This window comes from Polypterus senegalus, chromosome 14 (assembly GCF_016835505.1).
Source record: "Polypterus senegalus isolate Bchr_013 chromosome 14, ASM1683550v1, whole genome shotgun sequence".
NCBI classification, from domain to species: Eukaryota; Metazoa; Chordata; class Cladistia; order Polypteriformes; family Polypteridae; genus Polypterus; species Polypterus senegalus.
The window spans coordinates 21027219-21054553 of NC_053167.1; the positions used below are offsets into that span (position 1 = coordinate 21027219).

General features: G+C 38.9%; 1 protein-coding gene across 1 annotated transcript in view; it reads left to right on the top strand.

Moving 5' to 3' along the window:
* LOC120514847 (brefeldin A-inhibited guanine nucleotide-exchange protein 2-like) overlaps positions 1–27335 on the top strand; it is a 144082-nt gene that overhangs the window by 13157 nt on the left and 103590 nt on the right. Inside the window, exons 2-3 of the mRNA XM_039735452.1 lie at positions 21857–21887; positions 21999–22122. Coding sequence (XP_039591386.1) covers positions 21857–21887; positions 21999–22122 — 155 coding nt within the window. The remainder of the gene's footprint in view (positions 1–21856; positions 21888–21998; positions 22123–27335) is intronic.

Here is a 27335-nt window from a genome sequence, read left to right on the forward strand (position 1 = left end):
CTGCTCCTTAGGGACAAGCTGACCGAGATGGGAGTACATTCACACCTGGTGGCGTGGATCGTGGACTATCTTACTGACAGACTTCAGTTTGTGCGTCTCTTGGTCAGCAACACCGGAGCGCTGCAGGGGACTGTGCTTTCTCTGGTCCTGTTCAACCTATATACATCAGACTTCCAATACAACTCTGAGTCCTGCCACGTGCAAAATTTCGCTGATGACACTGCTATTGTGGGCTGCAGGAGGAAGAGTATAGGAAGCTAATTAATACCTTGGAGTGCAGCTGGATAATAAATTGGACTGGACTGCCAATACTGATGTTCTGTGTAAGAAAAGTCAGGGCCGACTATACCTCCTTAGAAGGCTGGCATCCTTCAACATCTGCAATAAGATGCTGAAGATGTTCTACCAGACGGTTGTGGCAAGTGCTCTCTTCTACACAGCTGTGTGCTGGGGAGACAGCATAAAGGACGCCTCATGCCTGGACAAACTCGTGAGGAAGGCAGGCTCTATTGTAGGAATGAAGCTGGACAGTTTAACATCCGTGGCAGAGTGACGGGTGCTGAGCAGGCTCCTGTCAATCATGGAGAATCCATTGCATCCACTGAACAGTGTCATCTCCAGGCAGAGGAGCAGCTTCATTGACAGACTGCTGTCACTGTCTTGCTCCACTGACAGACTGAGGAGATTGTTCCTCCCCCACGCTATGCGACTCTTCAATTCCACCCGTGGGGTTATGGGTTAGGGGGTAAATGTTAACATTATTCAAAGTTATTGTCTGTTTTTACCTGAATGTTTATTACTCTTTAATATTGTTTTTTTTTGTATCCGTATGCTGCTGGATTATGTGAATTTCCCCTTGAAATTAATAAAGTATCTATCCATCTGTCTATCTGATTTATTATGTATTGTGGTGGTGGAGGTGCTTGAAAAGCACATTTCAAGAAGAAAAGAAATTTAAAATATATTTCTAGTGCTTTTACCTGGTGTCTGGACGTTTTTGTTTGTGGGGTTTGAGGAGCAACATCGCCCTCTATTGTTACAATGTACAGTATTATACTTCTACAACTGCTAATTGCACATTTTGTCTTAGCCATATTGTAAAAAAATATTTTTTCACAGTGACACTGTCTTCTAGCTTATTGTTTAATAGCTATATTATTTTAATATAACTCCTTTTGTTGTTAGTCTTATCTTTTAATTAGTATAATCTGAAGCTGGTTTCTGCCAGTTCTCTGGCACTGTTAGCATTACCTTGAATTTTACTTGCACTGGGTCCCATTTAAATGTTTTTCTGGTGAAACTTGTATGTGTGCAAATCAGAGACCATGCCAGAGAAGTGGCTGAAATGTGTCCTGTGTGTTTCTACTGAAAGCGCCACTAACCGACATTTGGACATGAACCCATAATATGTAGGCTTGAAAAGAAGAACATATACATTACAACTTTATGACCAACACCTTCCGATGCAAGCCCCCCACCCCCAAAAAAACCCACTTATGCTGCCCTTCTAATTTGCTATATATTTCCTTGGATTCCAGTAAGGCTGATCATGTTCCTCTGATGATGATTCCTGGTAGTTCAAAGCTTAGGAATAAAAAACCTATTTTAATATATATTTTTTAAAATTTTAATATTTTCTCCCTTTATAAATGAGTCAGTATAAAATTACTTAATGTATATTTTTAGGTGTCATTTTGCATAGACTTTAATGTACAGAGCTTGCATTGTCAAGGAGCTGAAGCAGTTATTCTAAATTTTCTTTGGTATTGGTACCATTCATGGTAAAGATACATTTTTTTTTTCCTCCTTTTATTAATTTTATTGCATTCCATACAAATCAATCAAGTTTTACATAAAGAGAAATTGAATATAAATATAATTCAAAAATAGTTGTTAATAATAATTTTTTACATTTATATATTGTGACGTGTGAGTCATTGTCTTGCACCCCAAAATACGAGGCGGAGTCTCAGTACTTTAGCAAAACCAGCTTTATTCAGCTTGAAACAAGAACAGCAGGGTTATTTATTGTGGCAGGACTGCCACTCTCCTATACACAGACACAGCAATCCGGCAGGGTCGTGACCAAGTAATACTGTTCCCTAATTTATAATATTCCTTGCATCACCCATTGACAATGGGCACTTATAGTGCGAATGCGATCGACTGGGATTTGCTTTTGCTGGGAGCCTGCCGTCTTCCACAGACACGTTGATTGTGCTTTGGGATGCTCTTTGGCATGTCCTCCCAAGGTGGGCAATTCCAAAAGAGTTTAGAAACCTTACAATATATATATAATATAATGTACATAAATGTCTTTAATTTCAAACCTAATTCTGTTTTGTTGGTAGGTTTTTCTTGGACTGTAGTAAATGCATCTTAATTGTAATTAGGTTTTTCCAACTGTGCAATTTTTGTGAGGGATCAATATTTATGTTCTAATTTTAAACATGGTTTGTGAACTTCTGAGAGTTCAGATATTTATTACCGCCCTAATAAATATCTAGCAAAAAAGAGCAAAATAAACTTAATTACATAATGTCTGTTTTAATTTAACCATATGGCTAATTAAATTGTACATTTATTGATATTGAAAACAACAATGTGCAATTTTTACTTGTTTCAACATCATTAACAGTGTAAAAATTTATGACCTTTTAAGAAATACTGTGAAAATAATATACTAATTCTCTGTGGTAAGTGAAAGTGTACTTAATGTGTGGACAAGTATGTATCTTCCAGATTTTGAAACCCATGTTTAACATCTTTCTGTTGTGACGGATAGGGGTCGCTGTTGACCCCTGAACCCTCGGACAACACATCAGAAACCAGGTAAAAGTCCAAGAAATTTATTTCATATTTCAATAATGTGCACAAAGCACGTCCACCTCCACAATACTCTCAATAATAAATCAATACAGTAATCCCTCCTCGATCGTGGGGGTTGTGTTCCAGACCCCCCCACGATAGGTGAAAATCCGTGAAGTAGAAACCATATGTTTGTATGGTTATTTTTATATATTTTAAGCCCTTATAAACTCTCCCACACTGTTTATAAATATTCCCTGCACAGTTATACAGCATAATCCCTTTGTATTCTCTTAGATATTAGGAAAGGTTCATTGAAATTATGTATGTAAACACATTGTTTATATACAGTAAAACCTAAATATTATTTTAAAGATATCGAGTGTCTCCGATGTCACACACACACTCACCTAAAGGATTATTAGGAACACCTGTTCAATTTCTCATTAATGCAATTATCTAATCAACCAATCACATGGCAGTTGCTTCAATGCATTTAGGAGTGTGGTCCTGGTCAAGACAATCTCCTCAACTGCAAACTGAATGTCAGAATGGGAAAGAAAGGTGATTTAAGCAACTTTGAGCTTGGCATGGTTGTTGGTGCCAGACGGGGCGGTCTGAATATTTCACAATCTGCTCAGTTACTGGGATTTTCACGCACAACCATTTCTAGGGTTTACAAAGAATGGTGTGAAAAGGGAAAAACACCCAGTATGCGGCAGTCCTGTGGGCGAAAATGCCTTGTTGATGCTAGAGGTCAGAGGAGAATGGGCTGACTGATTCAAGCTGATAGAAGAGCAACTTTGACTGAAATAACCACTCGTTACAACCGAGGTATGCAGCAAAGCATTTGTGAAGCCACAACACGCACAACCTTGAGGCGGATGGGCTACAACAGCAGAAGACCCCACCGGGTACCACTCATCTCCACTACAAATAGGAAAAAGAGGCTACAATTTGCACGAGCTCACCAAAGTTGGACAGTTGAACACTGGAAAAATGTTGCCCGGTCTGATAAATCTCGATTTCTGTTGAGACATTCAAATGGTAGAGTCAGAATTTGGCGTAAACAGAATGAGAACATGGATCCATCATGCCTTGTTACCACTGTGCAGGCTGGTGGTGGTGGTGTAATGGTGTGGGGGATGTTTTCTTGGCACACTTTAGGCCCCTTAGTGCCAATTGGGCATCGTTTAAATGCCACGGGCTACCTGAGCATTGTTTCTGACCATGTCCATCCCTTCATGACCACCATGTACCCATCCTCTGATGGCTACTTCCAGCAGGATAATGCACCATGTCACAAAGCTTGAATCATTTCAAATTGGTTTCTTGAACATGACAATGAGTTCACTGTACTAAAATGGCCCCCACAATCACCAGATCTCAACCCAATAGAGCATCTTTGGGATGTGGTGGAACGGGAGCTTTGTGCCCTGGATGTGCATCCCACAAATCTCCAACTGCAAGATGCTATCCTATCAATATGGGCCAACATCTCTAAAGAATGCTTTCAGCACCTTGTTGAATCAATGCCACGTAGAATTAAGGCAGTTCTGAAGGCGAAAGGGGGTCAAACACCGTATTAGTATGGTGTTCCTAATAATCTTTTAGGTGAGTGTATGTTACAGCCATTACGATAGACAGGCCACCAGCAATTAATATGTACAATGCAAGAAAAATTGTATACAGTAAATGTGTGTACAGTGACACTAAACGTACATACATGTACTAATTACTGTAAGTAGAAAATTAATTATGGTTACTCACCAACAATGACACGATGACTTGTCCGATAACGATGAGTTTAATTTTACTGCACAACAAAGGAGAGTGTTACAGCCCTTCTAAAGGAGCCACTTCAGGCGACTGTGTAGCACCGCTGTTGCTCTTGTTCCGGCAGTCTTCAATCCAAATCCCTAAAGCAGATTCCATCCGGACTACTGCCTCATTACATCCGCTTACAACTCGTTTTGCACCCTGGTTAAAAGGACACTGCGGCTGTAGATCTTATATTCCTTACCTACTTTTTAAATAAAAAGAATCGTAGCCTCAGTGATGCTGTAATGGCGTCCTACAGTGGTGTAGCTTTTCCCTTCCTTCAACAAATCCAAAACGTTTACCTTTTCGGCAATCGTTAACATATTCTGTTGGCGCTTGGGCACAGACCCTGAAGCATTAGCAGGAGCAGATCGCTTTGGAGCCATAATGAAGGGCTTGACTACGCACAAAGATAAGCACAAAAGAGCACAAAACTTAACTCTTTACACAGCAAAACACGTTGATGCTGAATGAGCAAGACGAGACTTCCTGGTTAACACCGCATTCAGCACACAGGAACTTAACTGCGTGCTTTGATTGGTTAGCTTCTCGGCCATCCGCCAATAGCGTCCCTTGTATGAAATCAACTGGGCAAACCAACTGAGGAAGCATGTACAGGAAGTAAAAAGACCCATTGTCCGCAGAACCCGCGAAGGAGCGAAAAATCCGCGTTATATATTTAGTTATGCTTACATATAAAATCCGCGATTAGAGTGAAACCGCAAAAGTCGAAGCGCGATCTAGCGAGGGATTACTGCAATCACAATAATACAATCAATAACCACCATCCTCCACTCCCAGCAGCTCCATCACCCTTCCTCCCAACAACTCACTGCTGGGGTCTCCCACAGTCCTTTTATACTCCTTCTTTTCTTCAGCCCGGAAGTACTTTGTTTCTTCCGTTCCCGTGACTAGGGAGTACTTCCGGGCTATATGAAAAATGCAACTCCCTGTTCTTCCCTGCAGCATCCCCTGGCCGCCCTCACGGTATCCAGCAGGGCTGTGAAGTAAAACTCCAAGGTCTATGATGCCCTTCTGGAATTCGGGGCACCTCCATGTTGCAGCGAGGACTCCATCCAACAGCGTGGGGATATTGGCCGGGATAAACTGCCGGCCATATACCACACTGTTTATTGGACTTTTCCTCTGTTTTGCTCCAGTTTTCTTCCTATATACCTAAAGACATGCATTTTAATTTTAAATTAAATGGCCTAAATTACCATATGTGAGAGTGGGAGTGTACATGAGTTGACTGTGTGATGGACTGGTTCCTTGTCCAGAGTTGGTTCTTGGCTAAAGTCCTGCCCTCTGAGACTTGGAATTAGCTTATAGGTTTAAGAATATTATGTCATTTTAACATAATGGAAAACAATATTTGGTTAGGAAACATTTAGATCTCAATAATTATGTCAAGTGACAGCCTTTACAATATATTTTTGGCAACAGGCTGGATTTCTAATGTATGGCTTTCTTAAGAGTTCAAACTCACAAAAAAAGCAATGATATTTTTTTGTTTTTAGCACATTTGAAAGCAACTATGTTAATAGTAGTGTTTCTGGAGTTACCAATTGTATGTAAGTGGTATGGCCTATATCATTACATTTTTGCGAATTGCCATTAACATACCATGGGAACAGTTTGAACTCCTTGTTTGAGATGGAGAGGGAGCTTAAAACTGGGGAACATACTTTTTGTCGAATGGAGTCCTATGTGACCCTGTTTTCCCTTTATACTCTTTATTGAGTAGACTGTAACAAAATATCCTGAATTCCATACTTTTAACCTTCATATGTTACATTTACTGTTATACCTACTGTATGCCGTTAGGCAATAGAAAAGAGGAGAGAGAGTTGCACTCTTAATAACTGTCTATTATAGATAACATGTCCAAATTATAAAAGCAATACATTGTGAGTGCTGGTTAAAAAAACAAAACTTCCTAATAATGCTAGATGTGTGTTTTTCAGGTGGTGCAATAACTTGTTAATTTAGATTTTTCCTGGTCAGCTCATCAGCCTCGGCCCATGCAGACTGCTTGACTCAATATGGCTGCTAAGGCAGACCTGATTTCTCTTCCTGGAGGAAACTAAAGGGAGAGTAGTGATCTTTCCTTCATAGCAAGAGAGAGTGTGCCTTTTGTAAGCTTCCTTCTTTATTGTCCCAATGCAGCTCTTGACACACACACACACACATTCTCTCTCTCTCTCCTTTTTTTTCCCCGGGCCATTCACCAGTGCAACAGCTCAGACACAGCCCCCTTCCCAAGACAGCTATATTACAGTGTGGTTATAATATTAACTAATGGAACAGCTCATGCAAGCTCAACTGCCCCAGTCTAGTATTTTCTGTAGTTCAAAACAAAAAAGACAGACAGGAAATGCAAGTAATTAATAAAAATTACTAAAGCTGTTGAGGAAGGATGTTAAAATGACTTAAAGAAAGAAGCAGTATTCATTAAGTAAGTCACTATATACTTCCTAAATGACAATTTATAAACACTTATCAAAATATTCTTCATAACATGCAATTGAATGAGCTGTTAAAAAATGGTGATTTGCTTTGTTGGTGGGAAAAGTAGTAAAAGACATTATCTTGGTACTTGTATTGCATCTTTTCTGTACTGCATTTTAAGATGCTATGGCATGACACAAGTAGTGGGGGGGGAGAAACTGGAATGACGATATGTGCAAGGCAGTTACATTTTGCTCGACAATTAATCGAGAGTCCCTTCATAGCCATTTCTGTGGTTTCGCTCAGCAAATTTAATCATTCGGCCATATTCCCGCAACTGTAAGTTACTGCTACCATCAAGGTGAACTTCTACAACAAAGAATGCACCATTCCTTATAATCAAGCTGATCATACAATAAATGACTTCATAGTCAAACTAGGAAAAAAAGAAGAAAACAAAGAATGCATGATCAAAAAGAGTCAACCTAACAAAACAGAATTTAACCATCACCCAAGAGAGGTAAGAGAGCCAACAGAATAGGCAAAAATGTTTGTCAGTGTCAATTTATTTGTATGGCATATTTCAAAACAACTTACCATTAAGCCAAAGTGCTTTACAATGAAAAACATAAATAATAAAAACACACCTAAAAACACATAATGGAACTAACCATGAAATCCCATTTTAATATTTTTTTTTTTATCCTACTCTTAAATACAGTCCGATGTACTAAACAATAAGCTGTTCCATAACTTTGGAGCAACACAGGCAAAAGACCAATCACCGCTCGGCTTTAACCTAGTGCACGGAGTGGCAAGAGTTGATCAGCAGGAGCACATTCATTAACAGACTTATGAACTAACATTAAAATTTTAAAATTGGTGTGATAGAGGATGGGAAGCTAGTGTAAAACAGCTAATACTGATTAATGTTCTTTTTGCTAAACAGTGGTTTGCGTGTTGGAAATCTGCAATGCAGGCCGTTTTTGCCCAGTCTCTTTCTTATGGTGGAGTCGTGAACACTGACCTTAATTGAGGCAAGTGAGGCCTGCAGTTCTTTAGACGTTGTCCTGGGGTCTTTTGTGACCTCTCGGATGAGTCGTCTCTGCGCTCTTGGGGTAATTTTGGTCAGCCGGCCACTCCTGGGAAGGTTCACCACTGTTCCATGTTTTTGCCATTTGTGGATAATGGCTCTCACTGTGGTTCGCTGGAGTCCAAAGCTTTAGAAATGGCTTTATAACCTTTACCAGACTCGTAGATCTCAATTACTTCTGTTGTCATTTGTTCCTGAATTTCTTTGGATCTTGGCATGATGTCTAGCTTTTGAGGTGCTTTTGGTCTACTTCTCTGTGTCAGGCAGCTCCTATTTAAGTGATTTCTTGATTGAAACAGGTGTGGCAGTAATCAGGCCTGGGGGTTGCTACGGAAATTGAACTCCGGTGTGATACACCACAGTTAGGTTATTTTTAACAGGGGGCAATTACTTTTTCACACAGGGCCATGTAGGTTTCTCTCTATATCTCAAAATACCCGCGCCTCGCAGCGGAGAAGTAGTGTGTTAAAGAAGTAATGAAAAAGAAAAGGAAACATTTTAATAATAACGTAACATGATTGACATTGTCATGAGTGTTGCTGTCATATATATGCCTGCCTAAATAAGTCACCCTCGCTTTGCTCTTACTTTTTTACCGTTCATTTAATCATGGCTAGTGGCGGAAAAATTATAAAATGGAAGGAGGATTACACTGAGTATGGCTTTACCAAAACAATTATTAATGGCGTATCGATTATTCATAAAGCTTCAATTGGTGATCTGTTTTTCTGTGTTAACCTCAAATTTTTTCAGACTTCTTCTCAAACCAAGGTGGTGCGAGGGTAAAATGAATCGGGATGTGCTGATCAATGTAATCGGTGTACCAGGAAATCTTGCATTGACTAAAGTTCCCCTTTGCTTGTAATGCAAAGTGTGATTAAATGCATTATTTTTTAACGCGTTATGGAGCACATGCATCGAAGCTTCTCAGCTGTGCTTGTGCTAAGAAAAGGAATGATTTTAAAAATAACGTAACACGATTGTCAATGTAACCTTTTGTAAGTAGTGCCTGGAGGATTCAGTGTGGAGAAACTCTAGAGACAGCGTGTGTATTAACTTGTGGATTTTTCTGGGAGTATTTGGTGGCAGTTTGACGAAGTTGCTTCGAAAGACGGCGTTAGCCGCGGAGCTCAGCTCAAAGCGAAATGAGGTAAATGGGAGGGGAGATGATGACGTGACTCCCCCCCCCGCCTTAACTGTCAATCCCCCACAAACACAGTCTCGGAATTTGCATAAGCACACCCCTTGACCTGCAATTTTAACTTAGTTACAAAGTGATCAAAACTCGTTTATATCCTGCATCCTCACATTAAACTTGTAACCTGGATTACCCGTGGGCATGAGAAACGCCAGCGGCAGCCTGTCTATGAACTTAATTTAAACTTTAGATTTACATCTTGCTTTGTTTCCGAAGTAGCAGCACTCATGAATATGGTAGTATATGTCACTTTCTTGCTTCTTATTGTTTCGCTGCCTTCTCAATTAAATAATGCATGTTTTCTTCAGCGCTTTTTGGAGCTCTTCCTGGTTTTCTATGCAATGCGTTGACAGTCAGTTCACGTGATTACGTGGGAGGCGTGATGATGTCACACGAAACTCTGCCCCCCCCCACGGCTTTCGAGCTCCACTCCTTTACAGTAAATGGAGAAAAATAGCTTCCAGTTATGACCATTTACACGTAGAATTTCGAAATGAAACCTGCCCACTTTTGTAAGTAAGCTGTAAGGAATGAGCCTGCCAAATTTCAGCCTTCTACCCACACGGGAACTTGGAGAATTTAGTGATCAGTCAGTGAGGGATATATATATATATATATATATATATATATATATATATACACACACACACAGGTATATATATGTGTATATACATATGTATGTGTCTATATGTGTGTGTATAGCATTGGTCACTGAGTGCAAGGAAAAAATAATAAAATGTAGTCTACAAGTTATTAAACAGTAAAACATTAACGTTTTAAGAAGTAAAGCTACATTGAGCATTACTGGAGTGGTTTCGGGTAAATTACAATTTAAAGACGGTGTAACACAACAGGTAAGTAGTACTAACAGTAGCTAAAATGTATATGGATGATCTCTCGGTAGTAGATCCCTTTTGAAAGGCGCTACACGACGGCTGTGCTATAGAAAGTACATTTTCTATGTGAACGTCCAAATTTCTGCCTCTGGTAATGTGCCTTATCGCCATTACCAGCAATTAAAGAAAATTAGTTTTTTGTCCTCTGCAGTGTTAAGAGAGTAAAGGCTTTGGTTTGGGATAAAAGGAAAAAAGGTGTGAAGAAAGGAAAGTTGCCTTTTTCTTTTATATAGTGTAGAGATGTCTTCGCTGACGATATGAGCGCCTTTTGGGGACAGTCGCGGTGGGTCTTGTGTAGACTGGTGAGACGTCCCTGCCATTAATCGGCTGTAATGGCACTGTTGGTCCTCCACTCGTGTGCGTGTCTTAATAATCCGACCTGACGACCTCATAATCGTATACGTGGAAAAGAAAGTGCGAAGCGCCCTAAAATTAGTTTACCGCGGTGTAGAAAAGGGATCCCGTGTTTGCACTTTTCTGGGCTATAGCTCAGGGTGAGTAGGAAAAAAAATTAAAAGTGCTCACTTTGAGTTAAGGCAGTCAGCATCTCAAAGGCCGGCACAGCTATGTGCACGCGCCGGCTGCTCGAGTTTTGCGGGGTAGGAGACGCCACTTTTTGCAGACACTTTCACGTGATCAAAAGTCTCCGCGCTCTTTGGAGGTCATTCATATACATACATACATACATACATACATACATACATACATACATACATACATATACATAAAATAGTGCTCACTATATATATATACAATATATATATATATATATATATATATATATATATATATATATATATATACTAATAAAAGGCAAAGCCCTCACTCACTCACTGACTCACTCACTCACTGACTCATCACTAATTCTCCAACTTCCCGTGTGGGTGGAAGGCTGAAATTTGGCAGGTTCATTCCTTACAGCTTCCTTACAAAAGTTGGGCAGGTTTTATATCGAAATTCTACGCGTAATGGTCATAACTGGAAGCTGTTTTCTCCATTTACTGTAATGGAGATGAGCTTGAACGTGGGGGGCGGAGTTTCGTGTGACATCATCACGCCTCCCACGTAATCACGCAGTACATAGAAAACCAGGAAGACCTCAAAAGCGCTGAAGAAAACATGCATTATATAATTGAGAAGGCAGCGAAACAATAAGAAGCGGCGAGTGACATATACAACCATATTCATGAGTTCTGCTACTTGGAAACAAAGCACGATGTAAACCTACACTTTAAATTAAGTTCATAGACAGGCTGCGCTGGCGTTTGTAATTTAGTGCCTGCCCATATAAGGCCGTCCGTCAGCGGCAATCCAATAGCAAACTCCACTAAATATTCACGGGTGAAGGACTGTGCTTATGCAGAGGAAGATGAGATGGTCAGGGTGGTGTTTGGTACAAACTCCGCTAAACTGCGAGAGAAAGTTTTAAGTGCCAGGACTAAGGTAACATTAAATACAGCCATGGACATAGCACGAGATGGCACCAGCACAGCTGGGAACCTTCGATGCATGTACACCGAAGGCTCACGTGAACTGGCGCAGTGCACAGATAAAAGCAACAGTTCCAAAGAGCTGAACAAAACCGAATTACACAATTGAAAAGGCAGCAAAAATATGAAGCGTCTGATACATACAAGCATATTCATAAATCCAGCTACTGCGGAAACAAAGCACACGTGGAAAAAGTCAATGTCCCGCTAAAGGAAGACAGTGTAAAAAACCCGTGCATGCAGTGTGTCAGGTCTCAGATAAAGAAGAAGACGAGCTGTTTATTGATGCAGTAAGAAACGAATCGATGAATGAAACCTGTCATCTTTACAGCGATTGACAAACACGGAATGTAACTTGAACACAACACATCCTACAAATACGAACCTGATTGAAAGAAATAATGATAATCAAATCCTTGATGACAGCAACACTCAGTAACACTCACAAAACAAATACTGTATATTGACAGTCATGTTACGTTATTTTTAAAATGTTCCCTTTTCTTTTCTAGCTTTTTCTACTTCTCGCTGCGATACACGGGTATATATATATATATATATATATATATATATATCCCGATCTACATACTCGAATAATGGATACTTTATTCGCCATCAATGATTGTTTTGGTAAAGCCATACTCAGTGTATTCATTAGATGAGCGGTAAAAAGTAAGAGCGAGGGAGGATGACTTATTGAGGCATGCAGGCTGTAGTCTTGCGTCAACTCTATCTGAATTGCGATCACATTTAAAAAATATATCTTTTCAAGTTCTATTTAGTCCATATGTGTCAAACTCAAGGGCGCGGGCCACATCCGCCCGGCGTAATTATATCCGCCCCGAGATCATTTTATATACTGTATTATTGTTATTAATGGCCGGGTATATGAAGGCTGGTAACACAATAAACTACAGATCCCATAATGCAGCGCTTCAGCTGCCTTGCGAACACTTACGCGTTAATCAAGTCTAGCTTATGATGCTGCAAGTTATTGCGAAGCTAGCTCACACGATGCTGAAGAGAAAAGTTGATTCTGAAAATAGAGCCTTTAAAACCGATGGGAGGCTGAGTATATGTTTACTGAACCCGTGTGTCTCATTTGTGGAGCTAATGTGGCTGTAATTACAGAATTTAATCTAAGACGGCACTATGAGACAAAACATCAGGGTAACCTGAATGCAATGCAGAAGATACAGAAAGCAGAAGAATTAAATAAGAATCTGACACTTCAGCGGACGTTTTACCCGTGCACAATCACAAAGTGATTTCAAGTGAAGCTGCTTTTATGGGAGACACAAATGCACCAGTGCAATTGCCCCACTTTCCCTGTTGCCAAGTAATGTTAAACCAAGTCGTCACTACGGTGTTCCCAAATCGCACTTTGCTGATAAACTGAGCGCACTGAGTTTGCACGGCGCTTTGGTGACTTTGAAGAACAAAAAGTCCGTCTACATGCGGCTCGAACCTTGTGCATGTTTGGTAGCACATATCTGTGTGAGAAGCTCTTCTCAGTGATAAAGACTAACAAAACAGCACACAGGAGTCGCCTCACTGATGAGCACCTGCAATCCATCCTGAGAATCTCCACAACACAGAACCTCACACCAAACATAAACGAACTTGTTGCCAAAAAGATGCCAGGCGTCCAGCTCTAAAATGACATATGAGCAAAGACAACTGAATGATTTGATTTGTTATTGCTGAAAGGAACACATTTTATTTATATTTCCAGGTTTTGTTATGCAGCATGTTCATATTTGAATTTGTATAATTTTGACAGGATATATTTTTATGTAGAGCAAAATCTTTTGGGATATTTAATATCTAAGTTTATATTTTATATAAAATTACATAAGAGTAAAGAAATTTGAATGTTTGTTCTTTTAACGTTTACTTTATTTCTAACTTGTATAATTTAGACAGGATATATTTTTATGGAGAGCAAAATATTATAAGTTGTTTAAGGTTTGAGTTGATTTATTCAGGAATAATATTCCTGTCTGTTTTACCATTCCTACCAAAGATATTTCTGTCGACTAAATAAAAATTCCTTCTATTTAAAATTTAAATAGAACTTGAACAAATACGATAGTTCATAATATCCACGCAGACTTGCACGTAAGAGCGGGAGTTATCCGTTTTAACAAGCAGCGTATTGCACTGATACGAAATAGCTGTGTGTGTATATATGTAGATATGTATGTATATGTATATATATGTGTGTGTGTGTATGTGTATGTGTGTATAGATATAGATATATAGATATATATGATATATAGATATATGTATGTATATATATATGTGTATATGTGTGTAGATATGTATATATATATATATGTGTGTATATATATATATATATATATATATGACAACAACACTCATCACTCACAACAGTGACAAAACAATTACATTGACAATCATGTTACGTTATTTTCAAAATGTTTCCTTTTCTTTTTCATTGCTTCTTTAACACACTACTTCTCCGCTGCGAAGCGCGGGTATTTTGCTAGTACAAAATAATAAAGTAAAAATACATAAAACAAATTAACATGCACTTTACCTTTGAAAAGAATCATGGCTGGTGTGAGTTTCTAAACTCTTCTGGGATTTCACCCAACGGGATGACACACGGAAGAGTGTCCTGTTTGCAACCGCAGGCACCCAGCACTGTATCAGTTCGCTGTAAAAGCGAATCTGAAAAGATTGCAGTCATACTACAAGCATCTGTCGTTGGTGGGTGATACAAGGAACATTATAAATGCGCAGGGCACAGTATTACTTGGCCACTAACCTGGGCATGACCCTGCCTGACTGCTGTGTCTGTGTATAGGAGAGTGGCAGATCCCACTACAATAAATAACCGCGCTGTTCCTGTTTCAAGCTGAATAAAGATGGTGTTGCTAAAGTGTTGATACTCTGCTTCGTGTTTTGGTGTTCAAGACGGGGACTCGCGCGTCACAGCACACACGTGGTCACAATGATGTAGTAAGCAGTATACGCGCGTACGGACTATATGAGTGAGGTATGCTGACTGACAATTGCCCACAATCCCGCAGCAAGAGAGAGAAGAACCATCAGCTCAGTTGTGATCATGTGACGCTCGGCTGACCGTGTATATGGACTAATCGTATTGCAAGACCTCGCTCGTTTATCAAGTCTTAATTTATTAATAATTTTAGCTCGTCTTGCAAAACACTCGCAATCCAAGGTTACACTTGTATATGAAAAATGAGAGCCAACTCCTGCTGAAGCTTAACACTAGAATTACCAGAGCCTACGAAAAACTCGTAAATCCGTCCCACCTTAAATCGCTTCTTAAAACCGTTTTCACCTCTCTGCCAGCATCTTTTGTTAATCTATATGTGCTGATAAAAGAAAAGCTGCAATCAGCCAGCTATTCCATCCCCCCATCGACTTGGAACGTGCACAAACTTCTTCCAGCTCATGCCTTGATTGATTTTCTGGGAGTGAAGTGGAGTTTTAGAGTGGAAGTAATAGATCGTTGTTTGGAACACACGCATTTCATGTCTGTTCCATTTCTACAGTAATCTGTATAAACACATTGTTAAAACAGAAATGTTTTTTATATTCTAGTAGTAGATGATAAAATGTAGGCATAAACTATATAATGTATGAAGCCTGAAGCCCAAATATCAAAGAAATACTTTAACAGAAGGTACAAATCTAACACAACAATTGCTCTTTTATTCAAAAATATAACTGCAGAGACAAAAAGCCGCCTTAACATGCGACATTGACACCTGTTTATTATGACTGCCTCGGTGGCGCAATAGAATAAGCTGCCTACTGGGAATCAAAAGATCGCGAGTTCGATCCTGCACCCCTCCGTTTTGAGAAGTAAATTGCTCTTAGTCTTACTCTTTTAGAATAAAAAATATACATTTGATTTCAGTCTGTAACAGCCGGTGTAATTTATGATACTTACAAAGGTTAGCTTTGTTTTTTTTTTTAGTCAGTTTTATTATCTCGACCACGTTCATGAGCCCAAACACACCCCACCCCCGCATCTGACACTGCTGTTTTCACATAGACGCGCTATAACGCTGGCGGAGTGGTGAGAATGGTTTTAAGAAGCGATTTAAGGTGGGGCGGATTTACGAGTTTTTTCGTAGGCTCTGGTAATTCTAGTGTTAACCATCACTTCACTCTGTGAAGAACAAGCACATTTTAACCAAACATGCACAGATAATACAATACAATTTATTTTTGTGTAGCCCAAAATCACACAAGGAGTGCTACAATGGGCTTTAACAGGACCTGCCTCTTGAAAGCCCCCCAGCCTTGACTCTTTTAAAGGACAAGGAAAAACTCCCCAAAACACCCCAGTAGGGAAGAAATTGAAGAAACTTTGGGAATGCCAGTTCAAAGAGAACTGCACTGAAATTTAATGGGGATCCCAGCTGAGTTAAATGATGACAAAATATTGTTGTGATCAATGTCATTTCCCCCCAACAATTATCATCTCTGTTTTATCTGTATTTAAAGATAAGTAGTTCTCTTCCATCCACTCCTTTAATTCACTAACACAACTAATTAAAGTAAACATTGGAGAAACTTCATTTGATCTAAATGAAAGGTGTTACTGGGTGTCATGTGCATACGAGTGAAAATTAACATTGTTTCCTAATGATAGATCCCAGTGGAAGCATGTAAAGTGAAAAGAGTAAAGGTTCCAGTACTGAGCCCTGCAGGACACCATATTGAACTTCTGTGTATAATGATATAGTACTGTCAGCACATTTCTGTACATATTGAAATCGATTTGATAAATAAGAACTAAACCAAGCGAGCACGGTGCCTGTAAGCCCAACATCATTTTCTGGCCTGTGCAGTAAAATAGAATGGTCAATGGTGTCAAATGCTGCACTTAAGTCTAACAACATAATTACAGTGGAGTTTCCTTCATCAGAGGACATCAGAATGTCATTTACAATTTGCGTTTTTGTACTATGATCAGTGCAGAAACCAGACTGGAATTTCTCAAATAAATTGTAATGCGTAAGGTGTGACTGTAGCTGATTGGTGACTACTTTTTCTAGTATTTTAGAGAGAAAGGGTAAATTTTGAAATAGGCCTATAATTATTTAGTATGTGTGGGTCTAGGTCTGACTTTTTAAGTAATGGTTTAATGACTGACAATTTTAGTGCATCAGATACTGTGCCATGCAATAATGAACTATTTTAATTTGGCGCTGCAAGAACATCCATGGCATTTTTTACTAGTTTTGTTTGCACTGGATCTAGTAAACAAGTAATGGGCTTCATTTTTGAAATTAAAGTTAAGACTTCCTACTCAGTTACAGGATTAAAATTACTAAAGTGCTGATTGCAATGTGAGACAGGATCTGCTAAGCTAGTATTTGGTTTGTACTGTGATGCTGAGATCTGGAATTTTATATATTTAATTTTCTCATTAAAAAGTTTATAAAGTCTGTACTGCTATTATCTGTTGGTATTTTGCACTGTAGATCTAAATTCCCATTTGTTAATTTAGCCACTGTTCTAAACAGTACCCGAGGATTTTTATTATTGCTATCTATTATTGTAGAATAGTATTCTGAGCGAGCTTTAAAAGGGATTTTTTTATATTTATTAACACTCTCTATCCATGCAATTTGAAAGACATGTAGCTTTGTTGTTCTTCATCTTCGCTCCAGTTTTTGTCACTCTAATTTATGTATCTCTCAATGTCACATTATAATGTGATGTCAGCTGATCTAAATTGTTTTCCACGCTTACATTTGATGTTAACTGATCTAAATGGTTTTCCACAATTACACTCGACTTACTCAAAGTAACTACAAATTTTGAAGCAGAATTACAATCTAGATGTCTCACTGTCTTTGTTTTATTCTGTGAGTATGTTGGCAAGGGCAGAACTAAATCAAATGTAATTAAGTAGTAATTGGAAATAACCTCATTTAATGGAATTATATTTAAATTTTGAATTTCAACTTAAGTTATAATTAAATCTAATGTGTGGTTATGATTATGAGTTGGACCTTTGACAATCTGACAAAATTCTACTGAATTTAACAAATAAGTAAAACATTTGCTAAAAGTGTCAGTTTCCACATCAATGTGTACATTAAAATCCCCCATCAGTACTACATGATCATAATTTATAGCCAAAGAAGTTTGCTAAATTCAGTCATGAACAGTGAATATGGCCCTGGTGGTCTGTATACCAGGGCTGTGGAGTCGGTAGATAAATACTCCGACTCCTCAGTTTCTAAATCTTCCGACTCCGACTCCCCGACTCCGACTCCTCTGTATGTATATACTATGCTAATGTATTTTCTACATCCTTTGAAGGAAAGGAAGGCAACATACATGTCATTTCACCACAGAACTACTGGCTAGGAAGCCAACACTCTACTATAATGCCAGATTAAAGACAAACACAATTGATTGGCGGCCGCAGATTGCGGGTGTCTACATGGACGGGCAGATCCAGCTTGCCGAAAATCTCGACCCCCACCCCCATCCAAAGTAATGTGATTCCTCTGTCTGCTGCAGTGGCTGTCTCCTCTGTCAGCCAGACGGAATTTTAGTGCATTGTGTCACTCACCGGCCAGCTGATCAGCAGAACGAGCCTCTGCTGGAGACAGGTAGGGAGATCTGTGTTCTCGGCTCCTTGGCCCCCTTCACTAGCGCATAGCGAAGGGGAGCCGATGGAGCTGAGAACACACCAGATGATTTTTCAGGCGTTTGACGCGTGATGACTCGTTGAACGGCCGAAAAATCGGCAGTGCATCTGTAAATGTATGGGGGGCGTTAGGCTAGGTTCACAGTTCCCTGTAACAGTGGAACACGACACAATGGAAAGCGGTTCCGCAACTTACCTGTGCATTACATCCCATATAGTGACGCATACAGTCAATGAAAAGCATGATTCATGGTTACTTGACATGTTCGTTTTGTGGTAACATTATGCACTGCATGCATTGGGCTTTATTCTTACAGCAGAGAAGTAGTTCATTATGACTGTTTGTGAATTGGGACATTTCAACTTACTTTTTTAATTCCCATTTAAATATAGTAGGAGTCGGAGTCGGAGTCGGTAAACGTTTTGCTGACTCTGACTCCAGGTACCCAAAATTGTCTCTGACTCCACAGCCCTGCTGTATACTAGCACTATAATTGTGTTGGAATCTGTTTTAATATTTAAAATAAATGCCTCAAACGATGTAGAGTTGCCTAGATTTTTAGACGTGATTTGCATTTTGTTACAATGAATTATTCAAAGGCCTCCTCCTCGACCAGAATCTCTAGACTTATGATGGAACGAGTATCCATCTGGTGATGCCTCAGCTAGGGGGACAGTGTCACATTTACTAAGCCAGTTTTCAGTTTGAAGACACAGATCAGATTTTGTACTTAATATAATTACATTTACCAAAACAGCTTTACTACTAAGAGAGCAAATGTTCAGTAAGCAAGATTTAAAACTGCATGCTTCTTTCTGAACTGGTGATATATTTTTTGTTTTAATTTGAAGTAAATTTCTATTGCAGGTACCCCTGGTGGAGGGTCTGGTTTTATCCCTTGGTCTACTTATACACCTTATTTTTTGGTTATCAATTAATTTAAGGTTTGTATCAAGACTAAATTTGCTGTATGCCCCACAACAGGGATTTTGGGTAACAGCTTCAGGATAGTAACAGGTGGGATTGAAGAAACAATCAGCCTGTGATTTAAGATTGCTTGACTGCGGCCTGAATGGGGCTCTGATCAGTCAACCAGGAAGTTTTGCTGCCATATTTTGGGATAATACATAAGATCCCCTCCAGTTAGGGTGAAGACCATCTCTTTTGAAAAATCCAGGCCTTTCCCAAAAATCATCCCAATTGTTCACAAACATTATGCTTTTATTTGCACACCAGGTTTCTAGACAGCTGTGAAGGGATTGCAATCTGCTGTAAATCACATCCCCTCTATATAATCTTGGTAAGGGGCCAGATACAACTAAATTCTGACATTTTCTTTTAGCTTTGGTGCATAGAGAGATGAAGTTCCTTTATAATACCTCGGATTACTGTAAATAAATATCATTAGTGGCGACATGCAGCAATAAAGTAGATACCTCATCGTGGGTGACACGGTCCAATGCGGCCTCTATGTCAGAAATCTTGGCCCCTTTGAGGCATTTAACATTAACTGCTGGTTTAACATAGTTTGGAATTCTAACTAATTTAGAATTATGAGCACTTTCTTTTTCTCAGTTTCCACAGGCGCACTGCGGAGTGCTGAGAATCTGTTCTGGGTCCGAATTGGTGACTTGGGTGCCAGGGGAGTAAATTTTGGCTTCTTAGACCCCCGTCTTACTGTTACCCACTCGCCCTGTGGCTGAATTGGTGCTGCTGACTTCGGCCACGCACTGACTACAGTGGGACCTGGAGAGACTGAATCCAAATCAGAAGTAGCCGAATTGTCTAAACAAACCGAGTCGATCCAATTTTCGGTTTGCCTAATTGCTATCAGGTTCCTAACGCGGTTCTCCAATTTGTGTATTTTAATGATCAACTCTAAATTAAGTATACACTGTCTGCCGGAAAACCTGAATTGTACAGTACATGCTGCAGGACACACAACATATAAACATGCCTTCAACGGGCAGAAAGCAGATAGAACTTACGTTTAGTGTTGCTATCATCATCTCCGTTTTGGTAGGTGCTTCGGTGCTTTCTGCGTTCAGCTGAATCACTAAGAGACTGTCTGCTTTAAGATTCCACCACCCGCTGAGTGATCAACTTGGATTTCTCACTGGCGGTTATTTCTCCTGGTCAGCTGCTGGCTTTACTTCAGTTGAACTTACTCGGGTGTTTGCGAAGGGCTACGTGCCTGTGGGAGACGCCGCCACTTTGTGCTTCCGCTCGCTGCTCTGCTCTGTCAAGGTAAAGTGAGACTTCTTGTACGTGCACAAGCTGCCTTGTTCTAATGTTGTTTTCTATTAGCTGTGCTATTTGGAGGGCAAGTGAATATGCAGTATTATACTGTCAGTGTATGGTATATCTTGTCACTGTAAGTAGTTTGCACTGTCACTGTAAGTAGTTTGCACTGTTCAGACATACATGTTACCCACTGTAGGTATTGGTTTCAAAAGCTTTGTGTTATTTGTGCATCTTTATTTTCTAAAGATGTTATTTATTTGTACTCATTTTTTATTTTATTATTTGGAAATTGCAGAATTTGCACATTTTATATTTTTGTCTGTCTTATTACTACATTTCAAAAAAAATAAATCATTTATTATGATCAAACAGCTACTCAGTACTTGAGTAGTTTTTTTCACCTAATATTTTTTACTCTTGAGTAATTTTTTGGATGACTACTTTTTACTTCTACTTGAGTAATATTATTTTTAAGTAACGCTACTCTTACTGGAGTACAATTTTTGGCTACTGTACCACCTCTGATAAACTTCAGGTCAGTATTTTGTACAAAATGATCATGGGACTTAACATTTTTACATAATTGGCTTATTGTAGCTGGTCAGTATTATTTAAAAAAAAATAAATTTGCATTGGAGAATTAGAAAAATTTTGATGAAAGCAGGCTATTCAGCCCAACAATCTCATCCATCCTTTTCACCTAGATTGTCCTAAAAAACATCAAGCCGAGATTTGACAGTCTGTAAACTTCTACTTGCTACCACACTAGTTTGTCATTGATTCCATATGTCTTTGGCGTTTTGAGTGAAAAAAAAGTTTGTAACATTTGTGCAAAATTTGCCCTTGGGTTTCCAACGGTGTTGTTGTGTTCTTGTTGCAGAATTTATTTCAAAGTAACAACTGGGATCAACTGTATTAATTCCCTTCATAATTTAAACATTTCTATCATGTCTCCAATTAATTTCCATTAGTTTAAACTGAAGGGGTTCAGCTCATTCAGTCTGTCCTTTATAGCTCATACCTTTTAGTACTGGAATCAGTATGCAGTCCAAATCCTTTTGTAAAATTTAGCTGATTCTACATTACCTGCTTTTACACATGGTTTAATTTATGAGCACGTATTGTAATATACTTTTTAAAAATATGCATTTCAATGTTAATTTGTTTTTTTCTTTTCACAGATGAAATAAAAATTGAACTGCAAAATCAAGGGTAAGTTAATCATGTCAGTTTTTGGTCATCAATAATTACTATTTGGTTATCAAAAACATTATTCCGAGGATGAAAGTAGTTTTTATTAATGGATCTTTTGCTTTTCCTTAGAGATAGTAGCATCGTTCTACCTAAAGCAAGCTTCATTGAAGCAGACAAATATATCCTTCCATTTGAGTTGGCCTGCCAGTCCAAGTCTGCAAGGGTAGTTTCTACTTCTCTGGATTGCTTACAGGTATGTTGCCTCATAGTTAACTAATATTTCTGTGGTTCAGGTGTTTGTATCAATCACTTTTTTTGAATAAGTGTATCATATCTAAGCAGTTCTTCACAAAATGAGTGCATTTATATGTGCTATAATGCCTTGTATATCATTATTCCAATTAGAAAAACGTGAAAATTGGTCTTTGAGAAACCAGGTTAATACACCCTGATTTCTCTGTGAGTATCCTGGTTACTTGACCTTATAAACCCTTAATCGGATTACAGTTAAATATTTTGTAGTCTGTGCAAGTCTGTTGCACTCTTGTTAGTCTTCTCATATTTTAGCTTTGCACACTCGCCCAAAAGCCATGAGATTGAAACGGTGGAAGCCTTCACAAAGAAAAGTTTCCTGAGGCAAATATTTGGGTGATTTGCATTATTCCTTTACTTAGTTGAAATAATATATCTCTATTTCAGAAATCACTAAATTTATTTTAATTATATAAATGTACAGTGCTAAGCTTAGCAGAGTTATCTCAGGAACAGTACTTCTGGTAACTTATTAAAAGTAATGTGTGTTATGTAGTATTAGTTTTTAAAGTAACCAGAAACCTAGCACAATATATGCTGTATTTATTGAAGTAAAAATACCTACATTATTATTATCCTAGCTGCACTTGGAACACATGTGCAAGAAGCAAATGTGCATTGCTCTCTTGCATGGTTCAGTTGTAAACTAAGCAAAATAGAGTATGCTTATGTATTTACGTATTTACGAAAGATATGTTAAAACTGTGTGATTGCTCAGTGTTCATATCTCGAATCTTTTGGGCCCAGGTTAAGGATAATGGAGATGGATGTTATTTACTTCAGAGTACATAATTTTCTTTCTCTTATAAATATGTTTACAGTAATCCCTCCACGATTGCGGGGGTTGCGTTCCAGAAAATCCACGAAGTCGAAACTATATTTTTGTATGGTTATTTTTATATATTTTAAGCCCTTATAAACTCTCCCACACTGCTAACATTATTAGAGTCATCTAAACATGAAATAGCACCCTTTAGTCAAAAGTTTAAACTGTGCTCCATGATAAGACAGAGATGACAGTTCTTTCTCACAATTAAAAGAATGCAAACATCTTCCTCTTCAAAGAATGCGTGTCAGTAGCAGAGATTGTCGGAGAGAGAGAGAGAGCGAGAGAAAAGGAAACAATCAAAAATCAATACATGCTTTTGGGCTTTTAAGCACTGCGATTAAAGCGTCATTTTTTAGAGGAGCGTTCGTATCCCCTAGGCAAACAGCCTCCGTGCAAACAGCCTCTCTGCTCACACCCCCTCCGTCAGGCACAGAGAGAGTAAGAGAGACAGAGAAAAGCAAACAATCGAGCACCGCGCGGGAAGCAAATCGTATATCATTGAGGAGTTTTATTTAATATTAGCAAATTACCCATGCTTTGGAGCGGCGAAGTACTGTCTTGAAATTTTTATTAAGAAGAAAATTAAACCTTTTTAAACTGAGGGAAAATATACCAATAATTATTTGTTAAGGATCTCTTTGTAAACCACATTGTGAGTTCGGCCCTCCAGTTGTAATATGTCCAAGCTGTGCTCTGAGCTTACTCTTGAGCATGCAACGTACAGTTGGCCATGTGAACAGTAATCTTGTTTCAAATCTCACAGCTTGGATTGCTGCTGTCATGATCGTTTCGAGTTTCATGGTTTGTTTCAATTACGACAGGACTTGTGTTGAAGGGACATTCGGCATCTGTCAAGCGTTGTAAGTATACAACCGGTTTCATCGATAACTTCACATCCAGCTTTTGAGAGTTTAAACATTCATAAACATCAAAGTGTCCACTACTGAAATCGTCACCTGTGAATCTAAGATGTTTAAGAGGCATTGGCAGTTGTTGAAAGGTGTAAAATATTTGGCCATTTCGGTAAACTTGAAAGCGACAACCGAACAATTCAGCGGCAGCCATCAACTCACATGCAGAACCATAGGTGAAGGAAAACCTGAACTGTACAGTACATGCTGCAGGACACACAACATATAAACATGCCCTCAACGGGCAGAAAGCAGATAGAACTTACGTTTAGTGTTGCTATCATCATCTCCGTTTTGGTAGGTGCTTCGGTGCTTTCTGCGTTCAGCTGAATCACTAAGAGACTGTCTGCTTTAAGATTCCACCACCCACTGAGCGATCAACTTGGATTTCTCACTGGCGGTTATTTCTCTCTCGCACTCTTATAGTGCTCCTGTGTAGTATAATTATCTCCTGTACCGTCATCAGTCCACACCTTGAACCTGTCCCAGTCATTCAATACATAAGACACAATGTTCCTCCGGATATCAAGAGTGAGCCTGATATGGCCGTGCAATATGTAACAAAGAGAATGGAAAAGGTAGGTGCCATCTCCGGGCATGGAAACCACTCGGTAAGTGATGTTAATGGGGGTACGGTTGGAATGGTAAAGGAAATGAGTACCTGAACAATGTAAAGTAAGTCTAAAATACCTACACAATAACTATAATGGTAATAAATGAACAATAAAACAGCGGAGAAGGATTAAATAAAAAGGCTGTAGTTATCAGCAGGGAGACGTGAATCCCGTGGCGAAGCAAGGAAGGGAATGTAGAGACTGGAGTGACGGACGGCCTTATATAGGCAGGCAGCCAACAACGTGGGTCCCCCATCCCAACACCGCCTCACACGGTGACCGAGCTGCAGGCTATGGACGTATATTTGTACGTAAGTAGGATTCAGTTAGCGTTGGGAACCCGCGTACCAAATTTCTTGAAAATGGCCCCATAAGTAACAAAGACTGTTGAAAAGTTCAATATGGCGGCCGACAGTGGCGTCATACCACCGAAATAAGTACGTACATTGGTTTCGGTTAGTGCAGGGAAGCCGCCTACCAAATTTCGTGAAGGGGCCATGAATAAGAAAGTTCAACATAGTGGACGTTGTTGACCGTTACGCGTAGAATTTCGAAATGAAACCTTACCTTTGTAAGTAAGCTGTAAGGAATGAGCCTGCCAAATTTCAGCCTTCTACCTACACGGGAAGTTGGAGAATTAGTGATGAGTGAGTGAGTGAGTGAGTGAGGGCTTTGCCTTTTATTAGTATAGATGTAATAAGTGCTCTGATTGGGTAGTTTCTCAGCCATCTGCCAATAGCGTCCTTTGTATGAAATCAACTGGGCAAACCAACTGAGGAAGCATGTAGCATAAATTTAAAAGACCCATTGTCCGCAGAAATCCACGAACCAGCGAAAAATCTGTGATATATATTTAGATATGCTTACATTTAAAATCCGCAATGAAGTGAAGCCGCGAAAGTCGAAGCGCGATATAGCGAGGGATCACTGTATCATGTTTGGCTGTGTTTATGGCCAGTTTCATGTAATTCTGCATCAGTACAGAATTATTTAATTTAAATTGAATGTGAAATTATGTTCACTGACTGAAAGTATCATTTGTTCTTTTCATTAGTTGTTTTAAATTCTAATTTTTTAGGTATTTTAGATTTTGTCCATTTTCCTTTTCAAATTTCTAGGCATTTTTTTTAACTTAAAGACAGAATTTGTAGTGAACTACAGGTCCAAGGTAAAACCCTGGTGACTTCGTTGGTGTGTTATTTACCAGAGTGTTTCCTGGTTCATTTTTGTTATGCATTTGAATATCTTTTAATGTAGGAATTCATATGGCGTATTTTTAAACATGCATCAATAATCATAATCAGACTAGTTTTACAGGTGAGGGCTGTTTTGTCAATTCACAGAGCAGTTGAGAGAGAGATTTCCTCCAGTATGTCATGGTGCCTTTTCTGTTGAAGTATTCCAGGGAGTGTCTTTACTACATGTCCACCTTAGTACACTGTGTATCATCTGGTGAGCCTGTAGTTCTTATCTGAGGACCTCTTCTATGGCTATGGCCTGCACTGTATCACAGAGAATAAGCCTGATAATTTTGTTCAGAAAGCTCACTTTGGCCTCCTTGCTTGTACTCTTAACATCTGGGTAGTGGACAAAAATATGAGCATCTGTGAGGGTGGGGATGTAGACTGACTGATAAATTTAAAGTCTTTTCTAAGAACTTATTTTCTCTTTGCTACCTTTGCATGGTGCAATATTTTCAAAACAGCCATTGCTGCCTTGATTCTTTGGTGAATGTCATTATCATCTCTTATTTGTAAACTATGCCCTGGGGTCCTCAACCACTTGACACAACTTCTTTTCTTGCCTACTTGAGACCACACCTTTCTTGTAGAAAACTATTAGGTTTGGAGTAAATAATTGTAATTTGAGTTCCTGATGCTTGGTTGTGATTCCCTCCCTTAAGCATCATAGATCACAATCTGATGATGCCAAGAGGACAGGAGCAGTGCCAACTGAAGGTTTTCAAATAGTATTCCATGCAAACCTCAATTACAATGTACTGTTTATGAAAATTGTGAAAAAGAAATTAGATAAGATGCACCTTTTGCTAAGTCTCATGTATGCATTCAACATTAAGTATAAGAACTTTGCTCTTTAAAAATACAGGAACTGAAAGGCACACAGCAGTGGCCTTAAGAACCCTATACACTTTTTGCACTTTCCATAAGGTACACTAGGGTTCACATAGTCATGCTGTGTTTTCCCAAGTCTATCAAGCACATGTAAATGGAATTGTCAGACTCCCATGCTCTCTCAGATATTTGTTTAAATTATAAAACTGGTCTTATTTTGTAATACTAAAATGCATTCCATGTTGTTCCTTCTGGATCAAAGTTTCAGTTCTCTGAATTTTTTTTTCCTCTCTCTGAGTCGCCTACCTCTTTATCCTTTGCTAAGAAGTGTATAACTGGAACATCCCTTCTTGTTAAACTTTTTAAAATGGGCCATATCTGGGGTTTGTTTAATAGTAAAGATTTTTAAAGCTTATCATTAGCAAAATAAATGGTTATAGTGATAAGCTATTTACATTTTTTAGCACTCCGAAGGGAGACAGCATGTTGGCAGGATTGTGAAGTGCAGCACAAATTGATTGCCAACATTCTTATGCGCGAAGAGTTTGAATATTGGAATGGTGAAACTACAGATGAGATGGGGTTGATGCATTGTTTGAAACCCAGGGTTGTACAATAATAAACAACACTGATGGATGTGATTGGGGATTTGCTAAATGAAAGGGTAAACGATATTAAAGTATATTAAAGTATAGCACAGACCGCAATTGTTGTCATTTGACTGATTT